General features: G+C 37.8%; 1 protein-coding gene across 1 annotated transcript in view; it reads left to right on the top strand.

The window, feature by feature from the left end:
* Positions 1-25,202, top strand: part of CUNH8orf34 (chromosome unknown C8orf34 homolog) — a 412,431-nt gene that overhangs the window by 346,272 nt on the left and 40,957 nt on the right. Inside the window, 1 exon segment of the mRNA XM_040487647.1 lies at positions 24,318-24,365. Within this exon segment, the coding sequence (XP_040343581.1) occupies positions 24,318-24,365 (48 nt within the window).

Here is a 25,202-nt window from a genome sequence, read left to right as displayed (position 1 = left end):
ATTTTATGGTTATAGCACTGGAATATTGAAAACATGTTCTCTCAGACCAAATTATTACTGTTTTGTAAAAAGAAATGAGTGCCCTTGGATCGTATAGATGTGTTTGTGAACACTAAATATAAAATTTAATGCACTATTAGAGCATGTATCCTGCTTTGTTAATCAACTGGGATTTATTTACTAAGTTTTTAATATGACCCCTTCCACCATACTCATTGCATAAAGCCTTATAGAAGAAAAGTGGAAAGTGAAATCGTTTTAGACCTAGTCTAATAGTTTAGACTAGATAGTCTGGTTCTCTTAGGAAAATTTTCTAAATGCACCAAGATGAAAACCATTAAGTAAATTATATGATACAGACTGTATACATAATGTCAGTTTAGAAACAAGAGAACTTTCTCTTGGTTGGAAGAGTTAGATAAGATTTTAAGGGAGATTTGAACTTGATCTTTGTACCACAAAAATCATTTTTGAGCATCTGTTCTACTAGTTGACACAGTATCTCTTTCTGTCTCTGCAAAGTAAAGACATAAAGAAGATAGAAAACCAGGATCCTCAAGGACATTTTATATGACCCTCCTTTTGTAATTTGAGGGTGTAGTTTATATATGACTCAAGAGGCCTTGTCCTACAAGTTATACTTTCAAAAATATTTTTTTACGGGGCGCCTGGGTGGCGCAGTCGGTTAAGCGGCCGACTTCAGCCAGGTCACGATCTCGCGGTCCGTGAGTTCGAGCCCCGCGTCGGGCTCTGGGCTGATGGCTCAGAGCCTGGAGCCTGTTTAAAAAAAAAAAAATATTTTTTTAGGAATATGGTTTGTAATATGGCAAATAGGATTCTGATGTGTGAGTAACGTGCCTCATATTATTGAAATTAACTAATAACTTTGATATGTCACACGTGGCCTCTACATGACATTTCCTGGTGTATGTTCTTTTCCTAGCATGGAACAGAGCTGTAGTCAGTGATACCAAACTCTTTCTGTGGCTGCTGGAGGGGTCAGGTCATGCTCTAGTCAAGAGCAGGAGGCTCTGAGAATGAGCCTCCCTCATTCTGTGCAAGTTCCCATTTCTGTGGCTATCTAGCATTTGGTTACCGTGTTCTTTCAAACAATTCTGTGTGTATATTAACTAAGAAAAAATCACTTAAAAAATGCCAAGAGTGATTTCATTAACCAAATGGATTAAAAGATATAGTGTTACATACTATGGGAAAAACCAAACTAATAAATCATACTGTAAACTAATAATGTTTACTGTTGACCTTAGAAATGGAAAAGTATATCCGGAAGGTATATCCTGAAAGTGTTACTTTTAAATTTTTTCTAAAGCTCTGTTAAATTGCTACCTTAGTTCAAAGTGGGGAAAAGAAGCCAAAACCTGCTACTGGGAGTTAAGTTGACAAGTATGTTCTTTCATGATTACTTTGTGTTAGGGTGTAAAATTCCCTTTCCATGTAAACAGGGCTTTTAAGAATCTGGAAAGGAATGTTAAACAGCAGGTGAAGGTTGGAACCTTGAGGCCAAAGAAGACATTAAGTAAACTTAACCTATCCACTTTACCCTGGAACTTGAATAAATCTAGAGCCTGGAAAAGAATACCTAAGGCTCTTTCTGGTCACAGTGAATTAATGTCTGAGTTAACCAAAGCTGTACTATTTGCATAGAGAACTTCTGGGATTTTTAAGAAAACAGAAATGCAAAGACAACTCTAATAGGCTCTACCTTTGAAACTTTTAAGGGGATATGAACGTCATAGTCTAGCAATCAGAGTAAAAAGTACACTTAGAAATGTTTACATAAAATGTCTACTGTTAAAAGCCAAGGTAAGGCAGATTTCTCAGAGCGACCACACTACATATGTCTATGTAATTCGGCTAGTCAGAGGATAGGCACATCAAAACTTGTTTTTAATGGTTACTTAACCTTTACCTAGTAAAAATAGTACATTAACATATTTTTCTGTATTCAGAAACTTTTTGGAAATACTTACCCTACAGGAAACTCCTGAACCTACAAAAACTAAAAATTCTACAGCACAAGTGGAATGTGTGTTGGGGTTGCTTATTCTGATGAAATAATGTGTGTTAGTTATGTCATTATAAATATTCACATCATTTTGAATGTCTTCCTCCCAACTTGCAGCAAAGATTTCTTACCAGGCAGGCAAAAGAGATATTTCTAGAAGATAACAGGATCATTCAGGGTCACTAGCTTCAAAATTGAGCCCAAGTCCAACTCTGGAAACACTGTCATAATTTCACTGTCAAGGAGAAGTTGTATCCAGATTTGTGAGGTCTCCTGTTGAGAGTTTTTCTGACACTAAAACTATTGAATCTTCTGTAACTCCCAATGAACTCTGACCAAAGAAACAGGTATAATGGCAGTGTCAGGAATAACAGTAATAGAATAATAATTTGGCATCAGATTAAGAGTTACCTTTATATTGAAAATGTGTTATTTGCTAGTGACTGCCATATTTTCACGGGTATTATCTTATAAAAATCTTCATATTCAATAAGCATTGTTATACCAGTTTCACAGCTGTAGAAATTGCTGTCAAGAGGCTCAATAATCTCTCAAGATTACAAAACTGGGGAATAGCAGAGCAGGCTTTGGCACGGGTCTGCATGGTTCCATAGCCGGTACACTTACTTCTGGTAGATAGACAGCTGCCTCCCTCTAGGTGTCCAACCACCCACTATTGCCCAAGCCAGCTGGGTACCCACAAGGAAGTATGTCCCTAACTTTGTAAGAAGTAACTGCATGCACTAAGTGCATTTGTGGCTTAAAACTAAGAGTGCCCCCAGTGTAGACAGTGCATGTGAGATCAATCGGCAGCCTTGCCCTTTCCATTAAACCCTCCAAAGTCCCCTGCATCAAGTACAATACCCTGACACAGAGTGTGTGCTCGCTTAAAGGAATGAGGCAGGCTGGGGGACTTTATTCTCCCTACCTTCATGGCCTACGAGAGATAGAAATACTTGGATGCTGTAGACCACTTGACAGAATTAATTCAATTAGGAGCCAATTTATTCTATCTTGAAAAGTGTAATTCTAGGGGCGCCTGGGTGGCTCACTTGGTTTCATGTCAGGCCTTTGATTTCTGCTGACAGCACATAGCCTGCTTGAGATTCTCTCTCTCCCTCTCTCTCTCTCTCTGCCCCTCCCCCACTTGTTCTCTCTCTCTCTCTCTCAAAATAAATAAATTTAAGAAAAAGTGTAATTCTAGTAAATTTCTGGCTTATTATTCATGATAAATGTAGAAAATTCAGTTAGTTTTTTTCTCAAGAAATTATAATGGACCCTAACTCATTCATTCATTATCATCCATATAAAATTGATTTTTCATATCAATATTCATATCAAAGTACCTAAATATTTGCTAAGCAAGAATGCTGGGCATTATGCCAAGTAGAAGTGTGTAGTGCTGAGGTGTTGGGTATGGGTGGGAGGACTATTTTGGTTCTAAAGTGAGTCCTTAAGGATAAAGAGAAATTATCTATGCTTAATGGAAAAGAACTTTTAAAAAGTAGGAAAATTTAAATGACATTTTAGTCAAGGATCCTATACTTTTGGGGTTTTGTTCATTTTTTATGCTCAGTAACGTGTTAATTGGAAGGATAATAAGGAATGTTAATCTAAGCAGGACTAGTATGGAAGTGAATCTACACCACATTCCAAAAAGTCTATGTAAATAAATATCCTGATCAAAATCTTGGATAACTTAAATGGTGTTGATTGATATGATTCTGAATAGGACTAGTTCATTTCTCTGTGAAAATATGGAGTTTTCACATATGGATATTTCTCCCTATAGATGAAAGAGAACTCTTATTTAGTTTTAAACAGTTGACAGGAGGCTTAATAAATGATTTACACACAGGGTGATCAGATGCGTACCAAGTATACTATTCGTGAATTGAAATAATTCCTCCTCCATAACAAAAAAGGCATCTCATCGGCACACTTGCATTTATAGTCAAAATGTGATTGTCAGAGTAGAAATGAATTTGATTTTATTTTAAAGTATTGCTGTGCAATTGATTGAACACAAAACATTATTATTATTATTATTATTATTATTATTATTATTATTATCATTTGCATTTTTATTACAACTGAGATCCTTTAAGCCATCTTCTAAAGTGAAGGTTAAACCCTATACTGTTCATAGGAAAGTTTGTAATGTCTGTGTCCCTGCACATTATCTACTATTAGCCTCTGGAGGCAGTGACACTCAGATGCTTATTACCCAGCTCACTTTAAGAAGTTTGCAAGATTGAAAATAAAAATATCACCTGCATTGAACATTATGCTGAGTCTATGTGGAGTTTTTCCAAAATTTAAACCTAGGCCATGCTAAATCTTATATATGTTCTGAGAAGTAAAGACAATGCACATTGGATGGAACATGGACTCAGGAGTTCTATAAACCCAAGGTCAAATCTGGTGTTAGTAGTTTTTAGCTTTAAGATACAGAACAAGCAATGTGGTCTCTCTGAACTCAGTATTTTCACTCATAAAAGCAACTTTATACAATTGCAGGAAGGGTGAACTGAGATCATTTATATGTAAAGTGCTAAAAATGGTAGCTTTTGAACTTGTTCATAGTTGCTTCACATTATTGTGGGTTCTTGGGTTGAAATAGTCCAACAGGGTACCATTTGATTGGTCAGCAGATATGCACAGTATGTCTACTGGGTGCCAACCATTCTGATGGCCCAGAGAACACAATGGTGCTGAGGCCCAGCCTTTGTCTTCCAGGGGCTTCCTGGAAGGGGCTCCCCTTTGCAGGGATTATGAAATGCTTGCATTTTGGCCAACCTGGGATGTGTGCTGTGATGGCAGGAGGGAGAGTCACAGAGATAAGGTGACTTATTTTGATTTTTGTTTTTCTTTTTAAATTCCCTCTCTCTCTCTCTTTTTTTTTTTAAAGTTTATTCATTTTTGGGAGAGAGAGAACAGAGAAGGAGCAGAGAGAAAGAGAGAGAGAATCCCAAGCAAGCTCCACTCTGACTGCAAAGAGCCTGATGCGGGCCTCGATCTCACAAACCATGAGGTCATGACCTGAGCCGAAAACAAGAATTGGACGCTTAACTCACTGAGTCACCCACGCACACCTAAATTCTCTCTCTCTTTTTCTTTACATATTTTTTAACATTTATTTATTATTGGGAGACAGAGCATGAGCAGGGGAGGGACAGAGAGAGGGGAGACACAGAATCTGAAGCAGGCTCCAGGCTCTGAGCTGTCAGCACAGAGCCCAACACGGGGCTGGAACTCACAAACCATGAGCTCATGACCTGAGCCAAAGTTGGATGCTTAATCGACTGAGCCACCCAGGCACCCCAAAATTCTCTCTTTTTTATACAAACAATAAAACTGGCTTGCTTCCCCCCCTCCCCCATGTGGATGTATTTGTTTTTCTGTTAGCTCAGTGGTTTTGGGTAGGCCTACCCTTTGTATCACAACAGCAGATTCTCAAGCTAAATTAGAGTCAGGACAATAACACAGGATGACTCCTTTATGAAGTTGAATTCAAGCCACACTTCTTAGAGGGCCAGCAGTTGACTTGGCTGGGATTGTCAGGCTGGAATATCCTCTCCTAAAACTAGTGATATATGAACATATTTACGTTAGTTCTGAGAAATCAGGGAGTATAGCATCATTATTAAGAACTATCTATCTTTGACTGAACTTTGCAAGTCTGTTAACTTTATTCCAAATTCAGGCAGGAAGAGTTATAAGGGGTTTGGCGGCTTGCTGTCTGCGTGGGAACCGGGGGTCTTTCAGAGCTACACTTCTTTTCAACTCCAGCAAAGATAATGTAGAGGATGCAAATTATCCTTAGACTTATTTTCTTGTACTGTTCTTATAGGCTCACCCAATGAAGTGGTAGATTGTATTTAATAGATAGGCTTCCTTGCCAAATGGTCATAACTTTCCTCAAAGGTTGGAAGTTTCTCTAAACTCAGCAGTAAAGGCTATCAAGCTTAGATTTACTTTTCCTGTAACTATTCTTAGCAACATTGGCACAGCTATGACCTTGGCACAGCTATGACAATAATGATAAAAATAAAATTTAATTATTTTAGCTTTAACTATTTGCATTTCCAAGAAGAGGGCCAGAGCTTTTGAAGAAATAAATATTTAAAAATTTCTATATAGATGTACATATGTACACACATGTGCACGTGTGCACAGTGTATATTTCTTTAAACCATTCTAACCAAATTTTTGCATATGTATAACCAAATTCACATTTTATACCCATTTTATCCATTACACATCAGTTTTGCCTGGGGAGGAAAAAACATTTAATTATCAGCCTAAAGTTAACATCTACTAAATTTACAAGAGAATACTTCACCCTTTACATATACATGTAGAAGTAAGTGGTATTTTAATTTGACTATCGGTGGAAAATGTAGAGAAATGTATCTTTGATTTTTCTGAATGCCTTTCAAGTTACCTTGTTGCTATGGTCTGAGTGTTTGTGTCCCTCTAAAATTCATGTATTAAAATCCTAATACCCAAAGTGATAACATTAGGAGAGGTGAGGACTTCGGGAGGTGGTACTTTTGGGAGATGACTGGGTTTAAACCCGGGAGTGGTTTAATACTCTTATAAAAGACCCCAAGAGAGCTCCCTTGCTCATTCCACCATGCAAAGATATAATTAGAAGTCTGCAACCCAAAAGAAGGGCCTCACCTGGCCATGCTGGCACCCTGATCTTGGACTTCCAGCCTCCAGAACTATGAGAAATAAATAGTTGTTGTTTATAAGCTGCCCAGTTTATGGTATTTTGTTATAGCAGCCCAAATGAATAAAAATGTATGTAAATGCACATTTGTTCTAAGTCGTCTGAATTCTTAAATAAGATTTTAAGAAGATTGACCAATAAAGCTATTCTTAGAAAATGATTTAGTCTAGCCCTGAAATAAAATGCTATCCTGACCTTCTGGGCTTACTGCATCCATTCTTTCAGGAAACATTTATGGACCATCTTCTATTGTAAAGCATTCTCTGAAGTACTGGGAATCTAGAAATGAAAGATACACTTCTTGGCATTAAAGAACTTACAGTGTGATGGGAAGGGCAGTTGAATGAATAGACTTTGTGAGAGCAGAGAAATACTCTGACATATATACACAGAGCGTACATGGGAGGGGGCAGCATTTAATGGAGACTGCAGGGTGAAGAGTGATCAAAGACAGCTTCCAAGAGAAGGCGGACTTTGGGTTGGTGAGCTGAGTTACTGGGGAGCTTCACTACCACAGAGGGAGAGAAAAATCGATCTAAAGCTCACATGCAGTTCAGCACAGCTGGAGAATTAGATGGGGGAAAGGAAGGTGGGTAGAGTGAAGGCCATGATGTTGGAGTGCTGGGTCATAATCAAAGTGGGAAGGATTTATTGAGTGCCTAGCACCATATGTTATGGATATTACCCCTAATCTTTCAACTGAAAGCATTCGTACTCTTTCTATTCTCTCTTCACAACTAAAGAGAGACTTAGGGACTCTAAGTGATTTGACCCAAAGGCCACATGCCTAATGAATGATACACATACACAAAAAGATTCAGACCCAATCTTGTCTCCAAAGCTACGATTCTTTCTATTGATTTGGAGGCTTGGCTTCCCAGGAGTATTAAATAATGCATTTATATCCTGAATGCCTTGAGGATACACTTACCCATACTTCTTTCTCCTGGCAGAAACGAAATAATTTATCTGGACCTGGAGTTTTTGCAGCATTATTTATTAAGTTCTTATCAGAACCTAACATAAGCTTTGATGATTCACATTAAGTTTTCTTCTTTAAGTTACTTTACATATATTTGAATGAGTTTGTTATCCACAATAATAATTTATGTTCAGGTTTAGTGTAAATAATTTGTTGGGTTGACTCTAGAATATCAAAACCAACAAGTAGAAAACCATAGGGTAACATAATTGATAGAGAACTGGATTAGGAGTCCAGGTACGGGCTTAAATCAACCTCACAGTTTAAGCATTCAGTTTGACAAATGAAATGGTTGATTTCATTCTCTTCTAGAAAGATCAAGACTTCAAAAACATAAGATTCAAAACCCAGCTCTACTTTGGAATTTTCTTAGTCTCAGTTTCATTATTTGTCAAATAGAGGTAATTATTTCACAGGAATATTGTAAGGATTGAGCACAGAGCTAAATGTGCTTGGTCTATAGTAGCTACTAGATAAAGGCCATTTTCCTTACCTTTATTCAGATAACACAGTCAAAAACAAGGCTAACTATTGAAGGTTTTTCCAGCTCATTGTCCTGAGTTAAATGCAACAGGGTTATAATTGTGGGGAAGAAAGCCAGTCTGATTCTATCCCCTTACTATCTCTATGCCTCAGTTTAGATACCCAACTTGGGAACTTTAGGAAGAGATCAAGTTTCTTAAGAGAAGGAAGTATAATGCAAACTCAATGTAAGAATATAAGGCAACTTCTTCCTCAACAAAGAACCTCTACTATAGGTCACTGCCTGATCTTGCTCCCAAGATTTCAGGGAACAGTCTTTCCTGAAGCTTCCTGCTCCCACCCATATTTTATTACTGCTCTACAGCAACACCTCCTCACTTTGAGAGAAAAATCTGTCCCCATGAAACTTTCATCTATATGCCCTAATTTTGCTCTCTGAAACAAGAAAGAACTCTAATTTCCTCTCCATCTTTTAAATCTTCATCTTTAAACATCTCAATCACTCTTTCTTCTGTCCTTATGATGAAAGTGAACAACTTCTTCAGTCATCCCTTATGTAACACTCTTCTCAGACTTTTCTCCCCTTGAATCATCTCACTACACGTGAGCACAATACTCTAAGCTGGTCAGCAATGTACAGTTCAACTATTAACAACCTGATGGAATTTATTGTGCTTTTACTAACCATGTCTGGTATTGAAATAGCTTTTCGGTAGTTTCCACTGCACTGCTATACACACCAATGTTGTCGTTACTTGAAAGCTCCCTCTTTTGTTTTTTTTTAATATGAACTACTACCTGGCTATGTTTTTATAATTCTATATGTGATTTTTTAAATAACATAGAATACTTTACAATTAGTTTCATCAGGTTAGTTTAAGCTTCTTGAGAAATTTGAAAATTTGTGTTGTGTATCATTTTATTTCACTTGCCATTGAAACTTTTCTCCTCCACAAAAGTGGCCAACCTGTGTCTCCATCGCCTCCTTGGCTGGGGCATTATGCTGCACAATTGTGTGTCGTGGTCAGCCCTGAGGCTGGTGCTCAGCCAAGTGAGCGATTAAAGTCTCCCAACATGCTAATGCAAAACTCTGTGTGGCAAGTACTTTGATTAGCTTGATGTGTTGTGTCTCTGGGCTTCAAAGGGCATTCTGCAGGAGTAAAGAGAACCATTTCCCAAGAGACTTGTGATCTTTAAAAATACTGAGGCTGCCTTCTCTTGACTTGGCTTTATTAAATTGACATGTTTAACTAAGTGGTAGTGACCATAAGATGAGTTACATTTAACTTTTAACCTGCAGTATTGCCATGGGTTTGAGACAGGGCTAAATAGTTTGGCTCTGAAGTTCACTGTCAAAAAGTATCCAGGATTTCAGGTGTTCATCTCAATTAACGTGGAGTGTATGTAAAATTAGGCTACACATATTATAAGAATTATTTTTTCTCTAGAAATTTCTGGCTTTTAGATTCCCAGACCTGGCAGGAAATCTTTTTGGCTTCTCTGCTTCTGATCCTAGCTGTTTTCACAAAATGCAAACACATGCAAAAACATTGTAATAAACCTCAATGTTCAGTCATGTTCAGTAAGACTTCAAAAGATGTTTGCTTTGAACTTGGTTCTAAAGATGGGCATACCTTCATGAGAATGGAAGATATCTTCTTACTCTCTATGATGTGGTTTGGCCCTTTTCAGGGCCCCAAAGTAAGCTTTGTTCTGTAAGGCACATTAAATTTACTTTTTAGGCTAAGAATTAACATAGAAATTTCTTCTTATAGAACATCTTGGAGCTCTACTCCCCAAAGGGGCAAGGGTTTTAGACCACAAAGGAAAAACAGTACTGCATCAAAGAGACTTGGAGCATCATCATGAGCTCCACATTCTGTGCCCTGTCTTAGATTTAATCAAGCATTTGAATTGTGGTTTGCGGCATTGTTGGGTGTTGGGTGATCCACGTAAACTCTGGTATCACTTCGTAGTTTATAGAAATGTGAGACTAGGCTGAAGAGGTGTGGTACACCCTGTAGTTAGCAAAATCTGATTGCAAAGATACGTTCTGTAAACAGGTCCTTCCACATCCTTTTTCACTTTGTTTCCATTTTAAGTTTTATCCACCTTCCTGATAATCACAGTGCAAAGCACTCTGCCTCTCCTAGAGAGAACTGTGCCTTTGATCTTTATGCAGATAGACCATTTGAGCTGGTAAGACTGAAGGTCTCTTTTTGGTAGGTACTTTCATTGGATCTCACTCATTGTTATTTTTATATTCTACCTTTGGGTTATTTTTGTTCATCTATGTTTTAAGGCCATTTTCCAATTCAGAAAAATAGTCAATTTTTAAAATATCTTTCTCTAGTTCCTATTTGAACTATATTTTCTGTGGATCCTACATAGATCTAAAACATGACCTGTCTCCCTACCTCTTGCTACTAGAATCTCCGTGATTCTTTTATTTCTGAAATATTCAGAGATAAAGTCTGTGTCTTCCTAGATTTCTAACCACACCTTCTAACTATCTTTTGATTGTTTGGGACCTTAAGTTAAAAAGTTGTGCCTTTTATAATAATCCTCATTCATTCAATAAATATTTTGGATTGACTCTTAGATGCCAAGCCCTGCATTAAGTGCTGTAGCCAGTAAGGGACAGAAATGTTTACTGGCAGAGAGCTTCATTGGTATTCTTAGTCCAGCCCCAGGCTGTGCCCCTCTGCATGGGATGAAGAATGCCTCAGTCAAGGGGATATACCTACCTGGAACCTGACCATGTGCGAGGTACAGGATCTTAAAATCTCCTTCCCAAATGATTTGAAGCCTGCTTCCTGAACTTTCATGGCCTTCTTCTTTTGTCCATCCCTTCCCAAGAGCTCAGTTCCAGGTCTGAGGTGTGGGCAAGCAGTCACCCTTCGGGAGGATTAAATGAGCCTCAAGATGCAGGCAGGGATATTTACACATATGCTCACAAAGCCCCTTGGGGTACAACATGGGTGGGGCAAAAAGAGAGGCAAGAGTATGGCTCTGGGGTCAGCACTGCCTTCCTCCTCTCCCTTTCTGCCAAATTATGGTGCAGAACTTGAAAGAATATTAGAATTCTGAATTTGAAGCTGACCTTCCAGGTCTGTTCGCAAGTCAGAGTTTATTTTATATAATAGCTTGTTGACAATGTGGACCTCTGACCGCTCACCTCAGGTCCTGCAAATGTTAAAGATGTGTCCAGGGAGGTATGCCTGGGTGGCTCAGTTGGTTAAGCATCTGTCTCTTGATCATGATCTCACGGTTTGTGGGATCGAGCCCCATATCGGGCTCCTATTGACAACGTCTGTTTGAGATTCTCTCTCTCTCCCCCTTTCTTTCTGCCCCCCCCCCAAAATAAATAAATAAACTTAAAAAGAGTAAGAGGTGTTTAGGGAGCTGACAATGTAGTGGAGACTATGTCAGGCCAAAGCAACTGGTGTAGAAAATTCTCTAATTGTATAGAGAGTCATGGGAACACATGAGGAGGGCAACACAAATGTTGGGAAGTTCTCTTGGAACAAGGGGGCACTGAACTTAGACTTAAGAGTAGAATCTTACTAGGTGAAATCAGGAAGAGGGCATGGAATGCACAAAGGAATGGCCTGAGGAGGGAAGGAGGGGCAGACAGAGGGACAGGGAGACAAAGAGACAGAGACACTGACTGTAGGAGGAACTGGAGGTTACTCAGTATGACTTGAGTGTTGGGGAGGGTCTTGAATTGAGGAAGGAGAGATGGTCAGGAATAAAGTCCTGTTAAGGATGCATTCTTACTTCCCTTTCTCAATAATTTCTCTTGACTTGTGTCATTTGCTTCTTTCTAGTTCTTATGTCCAGCCTCTTAAAAGTCCCCTTTCCCTTGCCATCCATCCACGTTGAATGCACTGCTGAAATCTGATTTGTATGGGAAGCCATTCAATAACTACCTGTCACTGAAGGTGCAAGATCCTTGTAATGAAAGTGACACCCAAATAAGACTGGATAAATGAAAAAGCAGCATCTAATTTCCCTGCATCAGGTCCCCCTTCCAGCTACATTCTTAAAGAATTAAGCATATCTCTAATTCTCCTACCTTACATAGTGTGAAGCTGGCTTTCTCTGTCTTTCATTCCCTGAAAGCCTCCTGATACTAGTACTAGTACTTATTATCCTGATAAATAATGATGACAGCCAGGCTTTCGTACTTGTCTTCTCTGCTTTGCGGACATTGTTTCATGTAATCATTATAATAGCCCATGAGGTGCTCATGTTGTTATCACCATTGACTGAAGGAGAAACCAAGACCCGGGGAAGTCATATAATTTGCCCAACACACATGTGCATACGTGACAGAACTGGGGTATGAGCCCATAGCTGCTGGACTCTAAAGCCTGTACTCTTGCCTCTCTAGGACATCATGTTTCCCACTTTCTTTCTTTTTTTTTTTTTTTAATTTTTTTTTCAACGTTTATTTATTTTTGGGACAGAGAGAGACAGAGCATGAACGGGCGAGGGGCAGAGAGAGAGGGAGACACAGAATCGGAAACAGGCTCCAGGCTCTGAGCCATCAGCCCAGAGCCCGACGCGGGGCTCGAACTCACGGACCGCGAGATCGTGACCTGGCTGAAGTCGGACGCTTACCCGACTGCGCCACCCAGGCGCCCCCCCACTTTCTGACAACACATCGAATCAAAGCCAAGTCTTAGTCCAGTGACCAAGTCATATTAAGCAGAAGAAATAACTGTACATAAACACAGGTGGTGAGTTCAGACATAGTAATGGACAATTGTCTTTTCAAAACTTCAGAGTTAGTAATTGTGATACTTGGATAAACACCATCTTTATCTTCCCAAGTCACTTTTCTTATTTATTTGGAGGTCACCTCTTCTTCTTGGAAAATTGATTAGGCTTCAAAATATTTCCCCCAGCCAAGTCCGAACTCTCCTAGCGGCACTGTTTATGATATCAGCTGCCAAGTTTGTGACAGGCTAGATAATGCTACTTCATACATTTTGTTTATTTCGTTTGAAACTTAATTCTACAGCTAGCATTCTCTTTGGACCACTTAAGGAATCAATTAGATAAAAGATCAGGGGCCCCTGTGTGGCTCAGACGGTTAAGCATCTGACTTCAGCTCAGGTTATGATCTCACGGTTCATGTGTTCGAGTCCCGCATCAGGCCCTGTGCTGACAGCTCAGAGCCTGAAGCCTGCTTAGGATTCTGTGTCTCCCTTGCTCTTTGCTCCTCCGCCCATGCTCTGTCTATCTCTCAAAAAAAAAAAAAATGAAAAACACTAAAAAAATTTTAAAAATAAATAAAAGATCAACCCCCTTTAAGTAAATATTTTTTTAAGTAAATATTTTAAAGCTTAAAAATACACTTTTAATGCAGGACTTCTGCCCTGGACTGCCTATATTTATTTACATTTACAAGTCAATGAAAAACAATTTTTCTTATTAAGTTTAAACTAGTCTATAGCCCTTTAATGTCTATTAAATAATGCAAGGGTGTCTGAAATGTGAAACTGGTCTTTTTTGTTGTTGAAGTTAAAAATCAGAGATATATGTTAAAAGAAGCACTAAATTATTTGTGTCCATGATCTGTTAGAGAAATATGTTTCATTCAATGTAGAGACATGTCTAGTATTGTTACTTATCTAAAAAATCAATCATTTTTTTAAATTAAGGAAACATGGGCTGAGAACAGAAGAGACATAAAAGTCTTGGTATTTCATGACCATTGGGTATCAGCTTTCCTGCATGCTCCCATCTGAGTCACAGTTCAGGAAGTTGGTCACCTTAGCCATTTAGCCATTTTGCTAAGACACGAGTTAATTTAATTTTAAAAGAATACATTGTATGTTTGGTTTAAATTATGAGACTGACATTCATATTTCACTGACCTTAGAGAATTTATACAAGTACTTTACAGATTCCAAAGTGACATCTATTGATTTTTTTAAAAGCTTAATGGAAGAAAATGTAAAGGTTTAATTATTTCAAATGGTAAAAATCAAAATTGCCAACTGATTTTTATGAGGTCAGTGCTATAATTAGATTAGTTTAAGATCGAATCAGAACAATAAGAGTGTTCTTTAACTACTTTTCTAGATATATAACCAATAATTACTTTGTTACATACACCAAAAGATTTGGATCAATGAGAGATTAGATATGTGACCATGGAGATGTAGCTAATAGTAAATAGAGCCTTGTAATACTTCACACTCATTTTTAAGAGCTGCCTTTGTACCTTACAATTATGCCTGTAACTATATAGTTTAATATTAGAAATGGCTATTTGTTTACTTTGAAATATATTTTTTGTTACAAAATAGAATACAAATATAGAAAATCACCCAACTCAGGGGTGCCTGGGTGGCTAAGTAAGCTAAGCACCTGGGTCTTTTGATTTCAGCTCAGGTCATGATCTCGTGGTTTGTGAGATCGAGCCCCCCAATCGGGCATCACAATGACAGCATGAAACCTGCTTGGGATTCTTTCTCTGCTCCTCCCCTGCTTGTGCATGCACACACACACTCTCTCTCTTTGAAAATAAATATAAAAATAAACATTAAAAAAAAAAAAAAAGAAAATCACCCAAGTCAAATGTATGGCTTAATGACTTATTTATGGTGACAACACTACTCAGTTCAAGAAATAGAATTTTACTAGATAACCGAAAAGTCCCTCCAGTGTGCCCTGTCCCAGTCACAACCTCTGCCCCTCCCCACAAGTAACAGTTATTCTAACTTATAATCATCCTTCCATTTTGAAAGTAGAGTTATCGTTCAAATATGCCTCTGTCGACATTATTGTCAACTTTGCCAACTTTTAAAAAATCAGTCTCTTTTAATCTACAGGTTCCTCTGCCATTTCTTGCATTTTCTTACAGTTTATCTGTTGAAGAACCCTGCCATTTGATGTGTAGTTTTCTGCAATCTGAATTTTGTTAACTTCATATTCCTGGTATAATTCAACATATTCTTCAGTCTTCTTCAGTCCTTCAGTCCTTCAGTCCTTCAGTTCCTGCAAATTATCCAGAAACTGGGTAAAGCTCCTCTTTGGCAAAACTAGAGGGGACATGTAATATTTGGTTGTTTCTCATGTTACCATCTTAGCAGCCATTGAGGCTTAATGCCAAACTCTGTTGATTCATTGATAGTTGCAAAGTGGTGGTATTTTGATTTTATGAATTATTTTGTGTTTATTTGTTAGAGTACTTTTGTTAAGAGACCCTTTCCTTCACTTACCATTTGATTAGCCAGTAATACAGTTCCCATAAGAAAGGCAGGATGCCTGCTTGATTTATCTTCCTTCTTTACTAGTTTTCAAGATAATGAATACTTTCCCTACTATCTTCAGAAGAGAACCAATTCTTTCTTTAAACTTATTTGATATGTTTCAGCCTATGGAAGTTATTTTCACTGCTAGATCTCACATTGTCCTATCTTTGGGCTGTGAGAGCTTCAATTTTATTTTTGGGTCACTTTGTTATGCCCCTGGTAGTCTCTGGTAGCTTCCTTGCTATTGGGTAGCACAAGATATTCCAAGCTTGTGTTTTACATAGCCTGCCCCAAATATGGAATAGGCCAGTGTTTTTTAAAAGGCCCTAGTTCCTTTTAGTGAGAAATGGTATTTCAAGATCACAGTCTGGACACTAGAGATAATCATTGCTACCGGATTGGTCATTTTTTCTAGCCCCTTTGAGTGGACAGTTCATACTGACACATTCAATTCAAATTAGAAAATACCAAGACTCATTTTCAATTTTTTTTTTTTTAATGTCAGATAGAGAGAGAGAGTGAGAGCAGGGGAGAGGGGCAAAGGGAGAGAGAGAGAATCCTAAGCAGGCTCCACACTCAGCATGGTCTGGGTCCCATGGCCCTGGGATTACAACCTGAGCCAAAATCAAGAATCAGTCACTCAACCAACTGAGCCACCCAGGTGCCCATATTGAATACCAAGTCTTTAGTTTAATTTTTTTATGGTTATATCTTTGTCTGCTTTTTCCTATACCCACAATTTTGATCTTCATTGAGAAAAGTGATATTAGAATTAAAATATTCCATGATCACTTAACAGTTTTAAAACATTATACGCAGAGTCTCAAGATAAAAATGCCAATGCATCTACCAATATAAATACTGAAAACTAAAAAAAAAAAACTGCATTTGCTTTCTCTTTTCTCTCCCAATTTTTTAATAGTTGCACAAAATCCACATTGTCAGAGTATGTACCCTATGTATATACTCCCCTTTCAAACTGCCGTGTGGCCTCAGGACAGGTGACTCTGTAGTCAATACCCACCATCTGTTCTTACATGTAAGCATGGTTTTTTGAAGGTCATTCTCCACTAGTTAACTGGGCTCACATTTTCTTTCCTTCAGTATCTTAAATATATTAATTCATTTTCTACTGGCATAAATGGCTGCTGTTAAAATCTAATGATAATCTAAATATTTTCCCCTTATAAGTCATGTGAGCTGGTTTTCTAAATGCCCAAAGTATTTTTTTCTTTTTCTTTAAAATACAATAAATTTGCTAGAATTTGTCTTGTGGTCGTCAGTCTTTCTGGCTAATTATTGTCAGGCATGCAGTGCAATATGGAATGTATTATTATTATTTCAGGGAGGTTTCCTGGAATTATAATTTTTTTGTATCTATTCTCTTCCCTTGCTTTTGTTTTCTTCTTTACAGTCTTCTATTATCCATATACTGTTGACCTTTGCACAACATAGGTTTGAACTGTGTAGGGCCAGTTATATAGGGCTTTTTTTTCCCCCATAAGCACAGTACAGTACTGCAAATGTTTTTCTCTTCCTTTCCACTTTCTTAATAACACTTTCTTTTCTCTAGCTTACTTTATTGTAAGAATACAGCATATAATACATATCATATGTAAAATGTGTGTTAATTGACTATTTATGTTCCTGGCAAGGGTTCTGGTCAACAGTAGGCTCTTAGTAGTTAAGTTATGGGTGAGTCAAAAGTTATACATGGATTTTCAACTGGCGTGAAACTGGGTTATAACCGTTAACCCCTGCAGTAAAAGTTTCCCCTTTTACTTATCTTCAACATATATCACTTTCCCTAAAATACTTTAAAAAATTCGTTTATTAATTTCTTTTTGATTAAAAAAATTTCCCTTAAAAATTGTTTTTGCCTCTTTTTTTGTTTTTTAACCTTCTGGTTCTCTTAAGGTGTTGTCTTTTGTGCTTGCTTCATCTTGTGCCCCTTGTCTTTTAGTCTTTACCTCTCAAAGTTTTTAAAGAACTTCTCTTTCTTTAATTCTGTATCTCTTCATATTTTTTAAAAGGCCAATTTTGGGGGCAAGTGGGTGGCTCAGTCTGTCAAGCGACCAACTCTTGGTTTCGTCTCAGGTCGTGATCTCACGGTTTTGTGAGTTTGAGCCCTGCGTCGGGCTCTGCGCTGACACCATGGGGCCTGCTTGGGGTTCTCTGTCTCCCTCTCTCTGTCTGTCCTTCCCCTGCTCATGCTGTCTTGGTCTCTCTCAAAAATAAATAAACAAAATAAAATTAATTAAAAAAATAAATAATAAATAGAAATAAAAGGCCAATTTGGAACATTTCCATTTTTCATTATTATGAAAATAATTGTTCATAGCAGTAGATTGCCAAGAAATGATTAAAATATACTTACTAATACATATTTTTCATATTTCAAGGTGGAAATTTTATTCAGTAACTACTAACAAATCCTATGATCAGCAACTTCTTCAGTGGGTTTGTTGCACAAGCATTCAATAATAATTGAATTTTAAAAGTGACTTTAAAAGTGATTTTAAAAGTGACTTAAGGGCCAGGCTCCTGCGTGGCTCAGTCGGTTAAGTGTCCAAATTCAGCTCAGGTCATTATCTCACAGTCCCTGAGTTCGAGCCCCATATCGGGCTCTCTGCTGTCAGTACAGAGTCCACTTCAGATCCTCTGTCTCCCTCTTTCTCTTCCCCTCCCTGGCTTGCACTCCCTTTGTCTCTCTCTCAAAAATACATAAACATTAAAATTTTTTTTTGAATAAATAAAAGTGACTGAGTTCTTTTATCCCACTATTTATAAATTTTGACTTGTATAGGATCTAGAGCTATGTAAAATCTACAAATTGATTGTTTGTCTGGTTATTCATTCATTCCAGGTCTTTTACCAGGACATGGGAGGCAAAAATTAATAAAAATAATTTTTGCCATCCAGCAACTTAGAGTTAAAGGGGAAAGATTGAGCAAGTAACCAGGATTATAGTAGAATGTGACAGGTGTTTTGATAAAGATATCATAGTGTCAAAGGAGCACATAGAAATTTGAGTAGTGGGGCCAGGGTAGGAAGCAGGAAAACCAATAGGTGTGGGATCAGTGGTGATACAGGCACTTACAAAATAATTATATTGCACTTTACAGTGGAAAATTTCCATACTCTTACACATTCACCATCTCATATGAAACACAACCATGTGGCTCTCTTGTCCATACTTTATGTATGAAGAAACTCTGCTTCAGAAGAAAAGTTGACTCTCCAGGATCTTACGGCTGATAGTTTGCTGTTTTGGCACATTAAACCATTTTAGAGGAATAAATGACTACTACTTTCTGCAATGATAATAGTGAAACTATTAATTAATGATATGGTAAATCAGTCAACACATCAGAAAAGACACACATAAATAGTACAATGAATAGTTCAAGGTCAAATGGAGTTTTCTAAAAATCAATTGACCAATAATATGTATCTCTGTCTATTCTATAAGTCAACGTAATTAAATATCATTAACACTAGCATCCATATAGTCCCACCCTTTCATTCTGTCTCTTCTCCAATATCCACGGATAAAAGTTAGCACTCTCAAACAGGAAGCCTCTCATTATTAGCTTTACACTGCCCTCCTTTTTTGTTTTACGTGGGATTAAAGGAAAAAAACCATTTTTTTTGCAACAGCAAAAGTTACTTTTCAGAAAATAGGAAGGAACGCTAAAATGCCTTAAGTAATTTAAAATTTAACGCTATTAGTGACAATTATTAATCCCATAATTGCTGCTGCCCTTTTTCATTCTTGTAAGGTGAGTCTCTAAGGCAAGGGCATTACCATAAAGGACTTATTTAGCTTAACATGAAAAAATTGGAAGAAACATGTAAATCGTTTTCATTTTAATGTAACCGTCAGTTATGTGCTTAGGGATTGAATGTTATTTGTCCTTTGTGAGGGTACAAATTTGGCTTCTGATCATGCCTTAGATTGCTGGTTCCTAGTACAAACATAAGCTGCTTCAGGGGAACTTGAAGGCAGAGTGAATCATAACATCTTATTTCAAAATGTCACTGTTTTTTAGCTCTTAGAAATGCTAAGGCAGTAAGGATAAATGTGCTATTTTCAGAAAAGAGAGGTGTCTGTACTTCTGCATTATTGCAACATTTATTCCCAAGATCGTGGATAAGTTTTCAGAAAAATTTTAACTTAATATGAAAAGACATTGAGGCCAATTAGAAACAGCACTTGTTAATATGCATGGTCTGCAAACAAGTGTAACCCTTTATTGACAACATCGACGATTTGAAAGACTTTTGAGCTTTCCAAAAGTTCTGAGTTACAAACTACTGCACCCAGCTTTTTACTAATTGAAAATAGATCACTGCCTATTCTCTTGGACATCAGTGGTAATTGCTGCCTATAGAGTTTGCTAGAGTTTGGAAAGCTGAACTTCAATTTCTGTAACATCTGCCACAAAGTCGGCAATGCTGTATAATAATGCAGTTAGAAAACACAACATATAACCATCGTGTCAACAGCTATATTACAGGAAATTATAGTATAGAATTAGGAAATGATGCATGATGTTAATATCTCTATATCTAAAAATACAGTACACATTTATGTGCATAGTATAATTGGTGCTCTTCATTGAAATATTTGTGGTTTCATATATTTGCTATATTGTGTCTGGGGTCTTGCACAAAATTTTCCTTCTGCCTCGTATGAGCTCTTCTCATTATTCAGCCCCTTCATCTGGCTAATCAAGTCTTTAAGACTAAGATTAAAAATAATTTCCTCAAGTTTTAATTCCTCTACTTTGTCTTTTCGATCACATGTATACAGTGGCTCTAACAGCTTCTAGCACATGAGAGTTGTCAATACATGCTTGTTGAATAAATGGAACACTAGGAGCCCTTTCCCCGTATTTTTTTACTGTAGCACCGTGGGCTTGCTGATGTCGAGTAACATTTGTTTTATATTCTCATAACTGTTTTCTCAAGGTAAACTTTTTACGGTAGGATTTGTTCTTACTACAGTAGTTCTTTTATGTTAGGGATTGTTCACCTCTTTGTCCCCACACCTAGCACAGTATGTGGCATGCGATAAGTGCTTCATAAATACTTGTGGAATAAATAATGGGTGAAGTTTTATTAGTCCCTTAGGTTCAGATATGCCTTGGCCATTCCTATCAAGCTCCCATTCTTCTATGCGTTCTTCTTAAGAGGGTGCTGTCTATGTTAGGATTATTGTTTAATTTCAGTTGAAAGGTGGGAAGAAAGAGCATTCTGGTGGAAGTAGGGGTCTCATGAAACTTTCTTTGGAAGAAATTCATACCAGAGGCCTTAGACGTAAAAGATTTGTGAATAAGTATATTCTATGGAAAAATACAAGTCTATATGCATTTTACATAAGGATTTGTAAGAGATGAATAGAAAATACTGATTTAAATAAGACAAGCATGGAGTGCCTGGGTGGCTCAGTCGGATGACCGTCTGACTCTTGATTTTGGGTCAGGTCATGGTCTCACATTTTGTGAGTTCAAGCCCCACATCAGGCTCTGTGCTGACAGATCCTCCTCCCCACCCCCCCCCCACCCCCAACTGTTTGCATGCATGCTCTCTCTCTCTCAAAATAAATAAACACTTAAATAAGAGAAGCCTGGTATAGTGAAAGATGGTATTGAATTCAGGAGAGTGTGGGCCTAGTCCTAGCTCTGTCTCTAGTATATTCTCTCTCACTGAGAATATTTCCTTAGCTGGAAAATAACTAAAGGAGCAACAAGAGCCTTCATCCCTAATAGTCATAATCCCATGCCAAATGGTAAACTGTAATCATGTCAGTATTTTCTCTTTCTCTGAGTTTATAATATATTTTATAATTCACGTTTAAAACATTTTTCATCTCAAGTGTGGTTATATTAAGATTCATGATAGGGGCGTCTGGGTGGCTCAGTCGGTTAAGTGGCCGACTTCAGCCAGGTCACGATCTCGCGGTCCGTGAGTTCGAGCCCCGCGTCGGGCTCTGGGCTGATGGCTCAGAGCCTGGAGCCTGTTTCAGATTCTGTGTCTCCCTCTCTTTCTGCCCCTCCTCTGTTCATGCTCTGTCTCTCTCTGTCTCAAAAATAAATAAAACGTTAAAACAAAAAATTAAAAAAAAAAAATTCATGATAAGTGAAACCACATTTCAGGAAATACATTTTCTTTCTTCTCTTCTCTTCCCTTCCCTTTTCTTTTCTTTTCTTTTCTTTTTTTTTCTTTTCTTTTCTTTTCTTTCCGTCTGGCATAGTTTCCACGTATTCTGCTCTTTCCCTCCTCCGCACCCCGCTGTGTGCCTTGTATCGCTTTTCTTCTCTGTTTTTCAAGCGATTTTGCATTTGGGTAATTTTTATTTACTTCCGGGTGATTATCAAAATATTATATTGTTAGAGAGACTTGATATTTAAAATGCCAGTTCTTTTAAATTTAGAAAAGGATGACTGAAGTTGACAGCTTTCTGCTTTGAAAGAGATTTTATTTCATTAGCGCCCCCAGCGGGGGGAAGGAGGAAAGGTCAGCATTTCAACAGTCCCAGGTTAGAAGTGGGGAACCTGAGACTGACATATTGAATCAAGCCTCTTGATTGGTGCCATCTATTCTGACCCTAAGATCAGAGACCCTGACATTTTGTTCTTTGTTTTGTGCATTCGGCCCTATGCCAAATTTGTAATGCTCTATGCAGTGTTTGTTTCCTCTGTATTTTCCTCCGGTGGTCTTTTTACTTCATGCTCCTCATTCGTCAGTGCCACCAATGTCAGTGATTTATGAACGGTAGCTACAGCGAAACTCCAGTCTGTGTGGCCTTTGAAACGAATGATGTTGTGTGGGTTTCTCCTCTTCTATGGTATAGGTATTGAAAAGGACCTGACACTGTGGGAAGAAGCAAGCCTGTTCAAGAAAGCCCTGTAGCCTACACAGTGCTTTGGTTACACCTGACCATCAAGAAAACCCTCAGTCATTAGCAGGTCTTAGCATAACACTGCAAGTGTCCAGATGAATTGGGAAAACCATTGCAGTCTAGCTCCAAGGAAACAAATAGCCTCTTCAGCGAGTGCCCGGGGGCGGCCCTGGAGCGCCTCACTGTTAGCCCTCAGATGTTCAGAGGCCGGCCAGGCAGGTCTCCAACGCTGGCCCCTCCAGAAAGCAGATCTTTACTAACTGCAGTTTGCCTCGCTATCTTCTTACCCCGGGCAACCCAGGCTAAGGGGAAGGGATTAATAGTACACAAAGGACTAGTTCTGTCACAAGGAAGAGCCAAATTGGAAGATCCCGCTGTATTCCCTCTCCATGAATTATCCAAATAAAGGGAGATAGTATAGCAAATCCAACTAGAAAAAGCAGTTTATCTGAAGAAAATTTCCAGCCTCCTCCATATGCTTTGAGTTAAATTCCTCACAGTTTGGGGGTTTTATATGGATTTGATTTTTCCTAATAGTTTATATTTTAGCTTAAGTAAATATAACTGTCCTATCTCTTTGGCTGTCATATCCGTTGAAAATCCCACAAGCTTGGAAGCATTTGGAAACAGTTAAACTACAGCATACTAATTTTTCACTAGTGGAAACCCCGACTCGGGGGGGGGGGGAAATATTATACATCTGTGATTTCTAAGCGCTTAAGGAAACCAATACTTTATTTCTAGCTTAACTTTTGTTTTGAAATGAGCATTTTTTTTAAACTCGCTCTAGCTTAATTTTTGTTTTGAAATGAGCATTCTTTTTTTTTTTTTTTTTTAACTCGGTCAAAGTGCTTTGGAGTATACATCACAAGTTTTAAAAAATAAGGTACATTTAATTTTTTATGTTTTAAACTTTTCATTTCAGTGAGGGAAAGGAATGTCAGAGTTGAATCTGGTCCCAGCAGAGCTTTGCCCATACCTAGCCACTTGAACTTAAGCATTTCCTTGAGCCCCTCAGGCTTTAGTTTCTTTATTCATCAGATTCGCAGAGGATGTCTTGCCCTCCGCTTGTAGTGGAAAACCAATTAAATGAGATAATATATGGAGAATCTTTGAAGTGTTAAAAAGAATGTCCTCCAAAAGTTAGGAACAAATGTAAGCTTTATTCACACGTATTTAGTTATCCTTTAAACACACATGTTCTCCTAGAATTTATCATTTCATGATATCTCAGGATTTATTTCCAAATGTCTCTGGCCATGTAGTATAAAAAATATAACTTATCCAAACTAATGAGTTGTTTGACAATTTTGACCACCAATGTTTAGATGGATTTGGGATGTATGTTTAATTTGATGTTAAATTTCTATGATTTAAATCTCAGTGATTACGAGTGCCTGATAAAGGTCTCGTGAAAAGCACAAATAATGGAAAATTTACTAATAATGTACAAGCAAGGTGAGAAAGAAAGGCTGCATATAAACACTGGGAAAAGACAGGTTAATGAGCTATACTCTCTCCATAAAATACTTTGAAGTCCATGTGTTAGATCTTCATACAGATTTATAGAATACAGAATTGGTGACCTTTTTCTTAAACTATCATATCTATAAAATTAATAACAAAATTTTACGGATCTCATTTAGCATTCTGTCCTAAGTTTTAGTTAGCTACTCCAGGTGGTTATTCATTTATGTGACTTAAAATCCACTTAAAAGAAATATTGTTGCCTTGAAAAAATGATCTCCTTCCAAGGAGAAAGTCACCAGACTGACAACCCCAGTCGGCATGGTGGGAGCATAGTAAGGATTTGGTGTTATTCCCAGGTTTCAATACTCTTCATGATTCATCTTCTGTCGTTCTTTCTCCTTCCCCTGACCTTTTCAACTTCTATTCCTCTTTGCCTCTAGGGAGAAGCCTCCAGTGGAGGACAGTCACTGAAAAACTACCTGGAAGAAGTGAGTTTTAAGTTAGCCTTGTAACATAGTCTGAAATCAGTCTGTCATATAGGACGAATTTCGCTTGGGTTTTCTCGATCTGCTCTACAGTTTCCAGTCTGGGGTATACCCAGTCACACTGGTCATGCCCAACAAAACAGGATGATAAATAATATTTCATCAAAATGTTGTTTTTTTTCCTTGTTGACAGAGGGATACCTTATAATAATTTAGTCATCCTGAAAATGATATGTACAACTGCACAGGCCTAGGGCTATCATATATTTTACTCACAAACATTTGTTGATATCCTAAAAAATGAGAAACACGTGCACAAAATAATAAGACATGATCATTGCTCTTATGAAAAGAACAATCTGTACCAAAATTGGTGTTCATTCCTGTGATAAATGTTCATCAAAGACATTACTTGTACAAGCCATTAAGCAAAGTGCTGTCTTGACAAATAAGATATATGGTAGATTTTTGTTGGAAAACCATTTAGATGTCTGGATTTAGTTTGGAGATATCCAAGCATGCTCTGTGTCACAGGACATGTCTTTGGACTGTCTACAAATGGTATTTGGGAACTTGCTGATAAACCCATGGATAGAATCCACAAGACTTGATCTGAAGCCAAACCACAGTGGTCACTAGATTAGCTATCTGAATCTGTTGTAGGTGAAGGGGACTGGGAAATAATCTGGTGATGATGTCAAAGAAGTACCAAATATTTGGTTTGAATATTGCTCCTCAGAAAGATAGAATATCTTTATCTCTAAATATTTTATTCTTGCGCGCACGCATCCATTTAAGATCCAGTTTGAGTGGCCTACTGAATGTGCCACTCAAAACTTC

The sequence above is a fragment of the Herpailurus yagouaroundi genome, unplaced genomic scaffold, assembly GCF_014898765.1.
Source record: "Herpailurus yagouaroundi ecotype Mexico unplaced genomic scaffold, PumYag 165, whole genome shotgun sequence".
Classification (NCBI taxonomy): Eukaryota; Metazoa; Chordata; class Mammalia; order Carnivora; family Felidae; genus Herpailurus; species Herpailurus yagouaroundi.
Note: the sequence above shows the minus strand (reverse complement) of the source record. Positions and strands in the feature narration are given on the sequence as shown.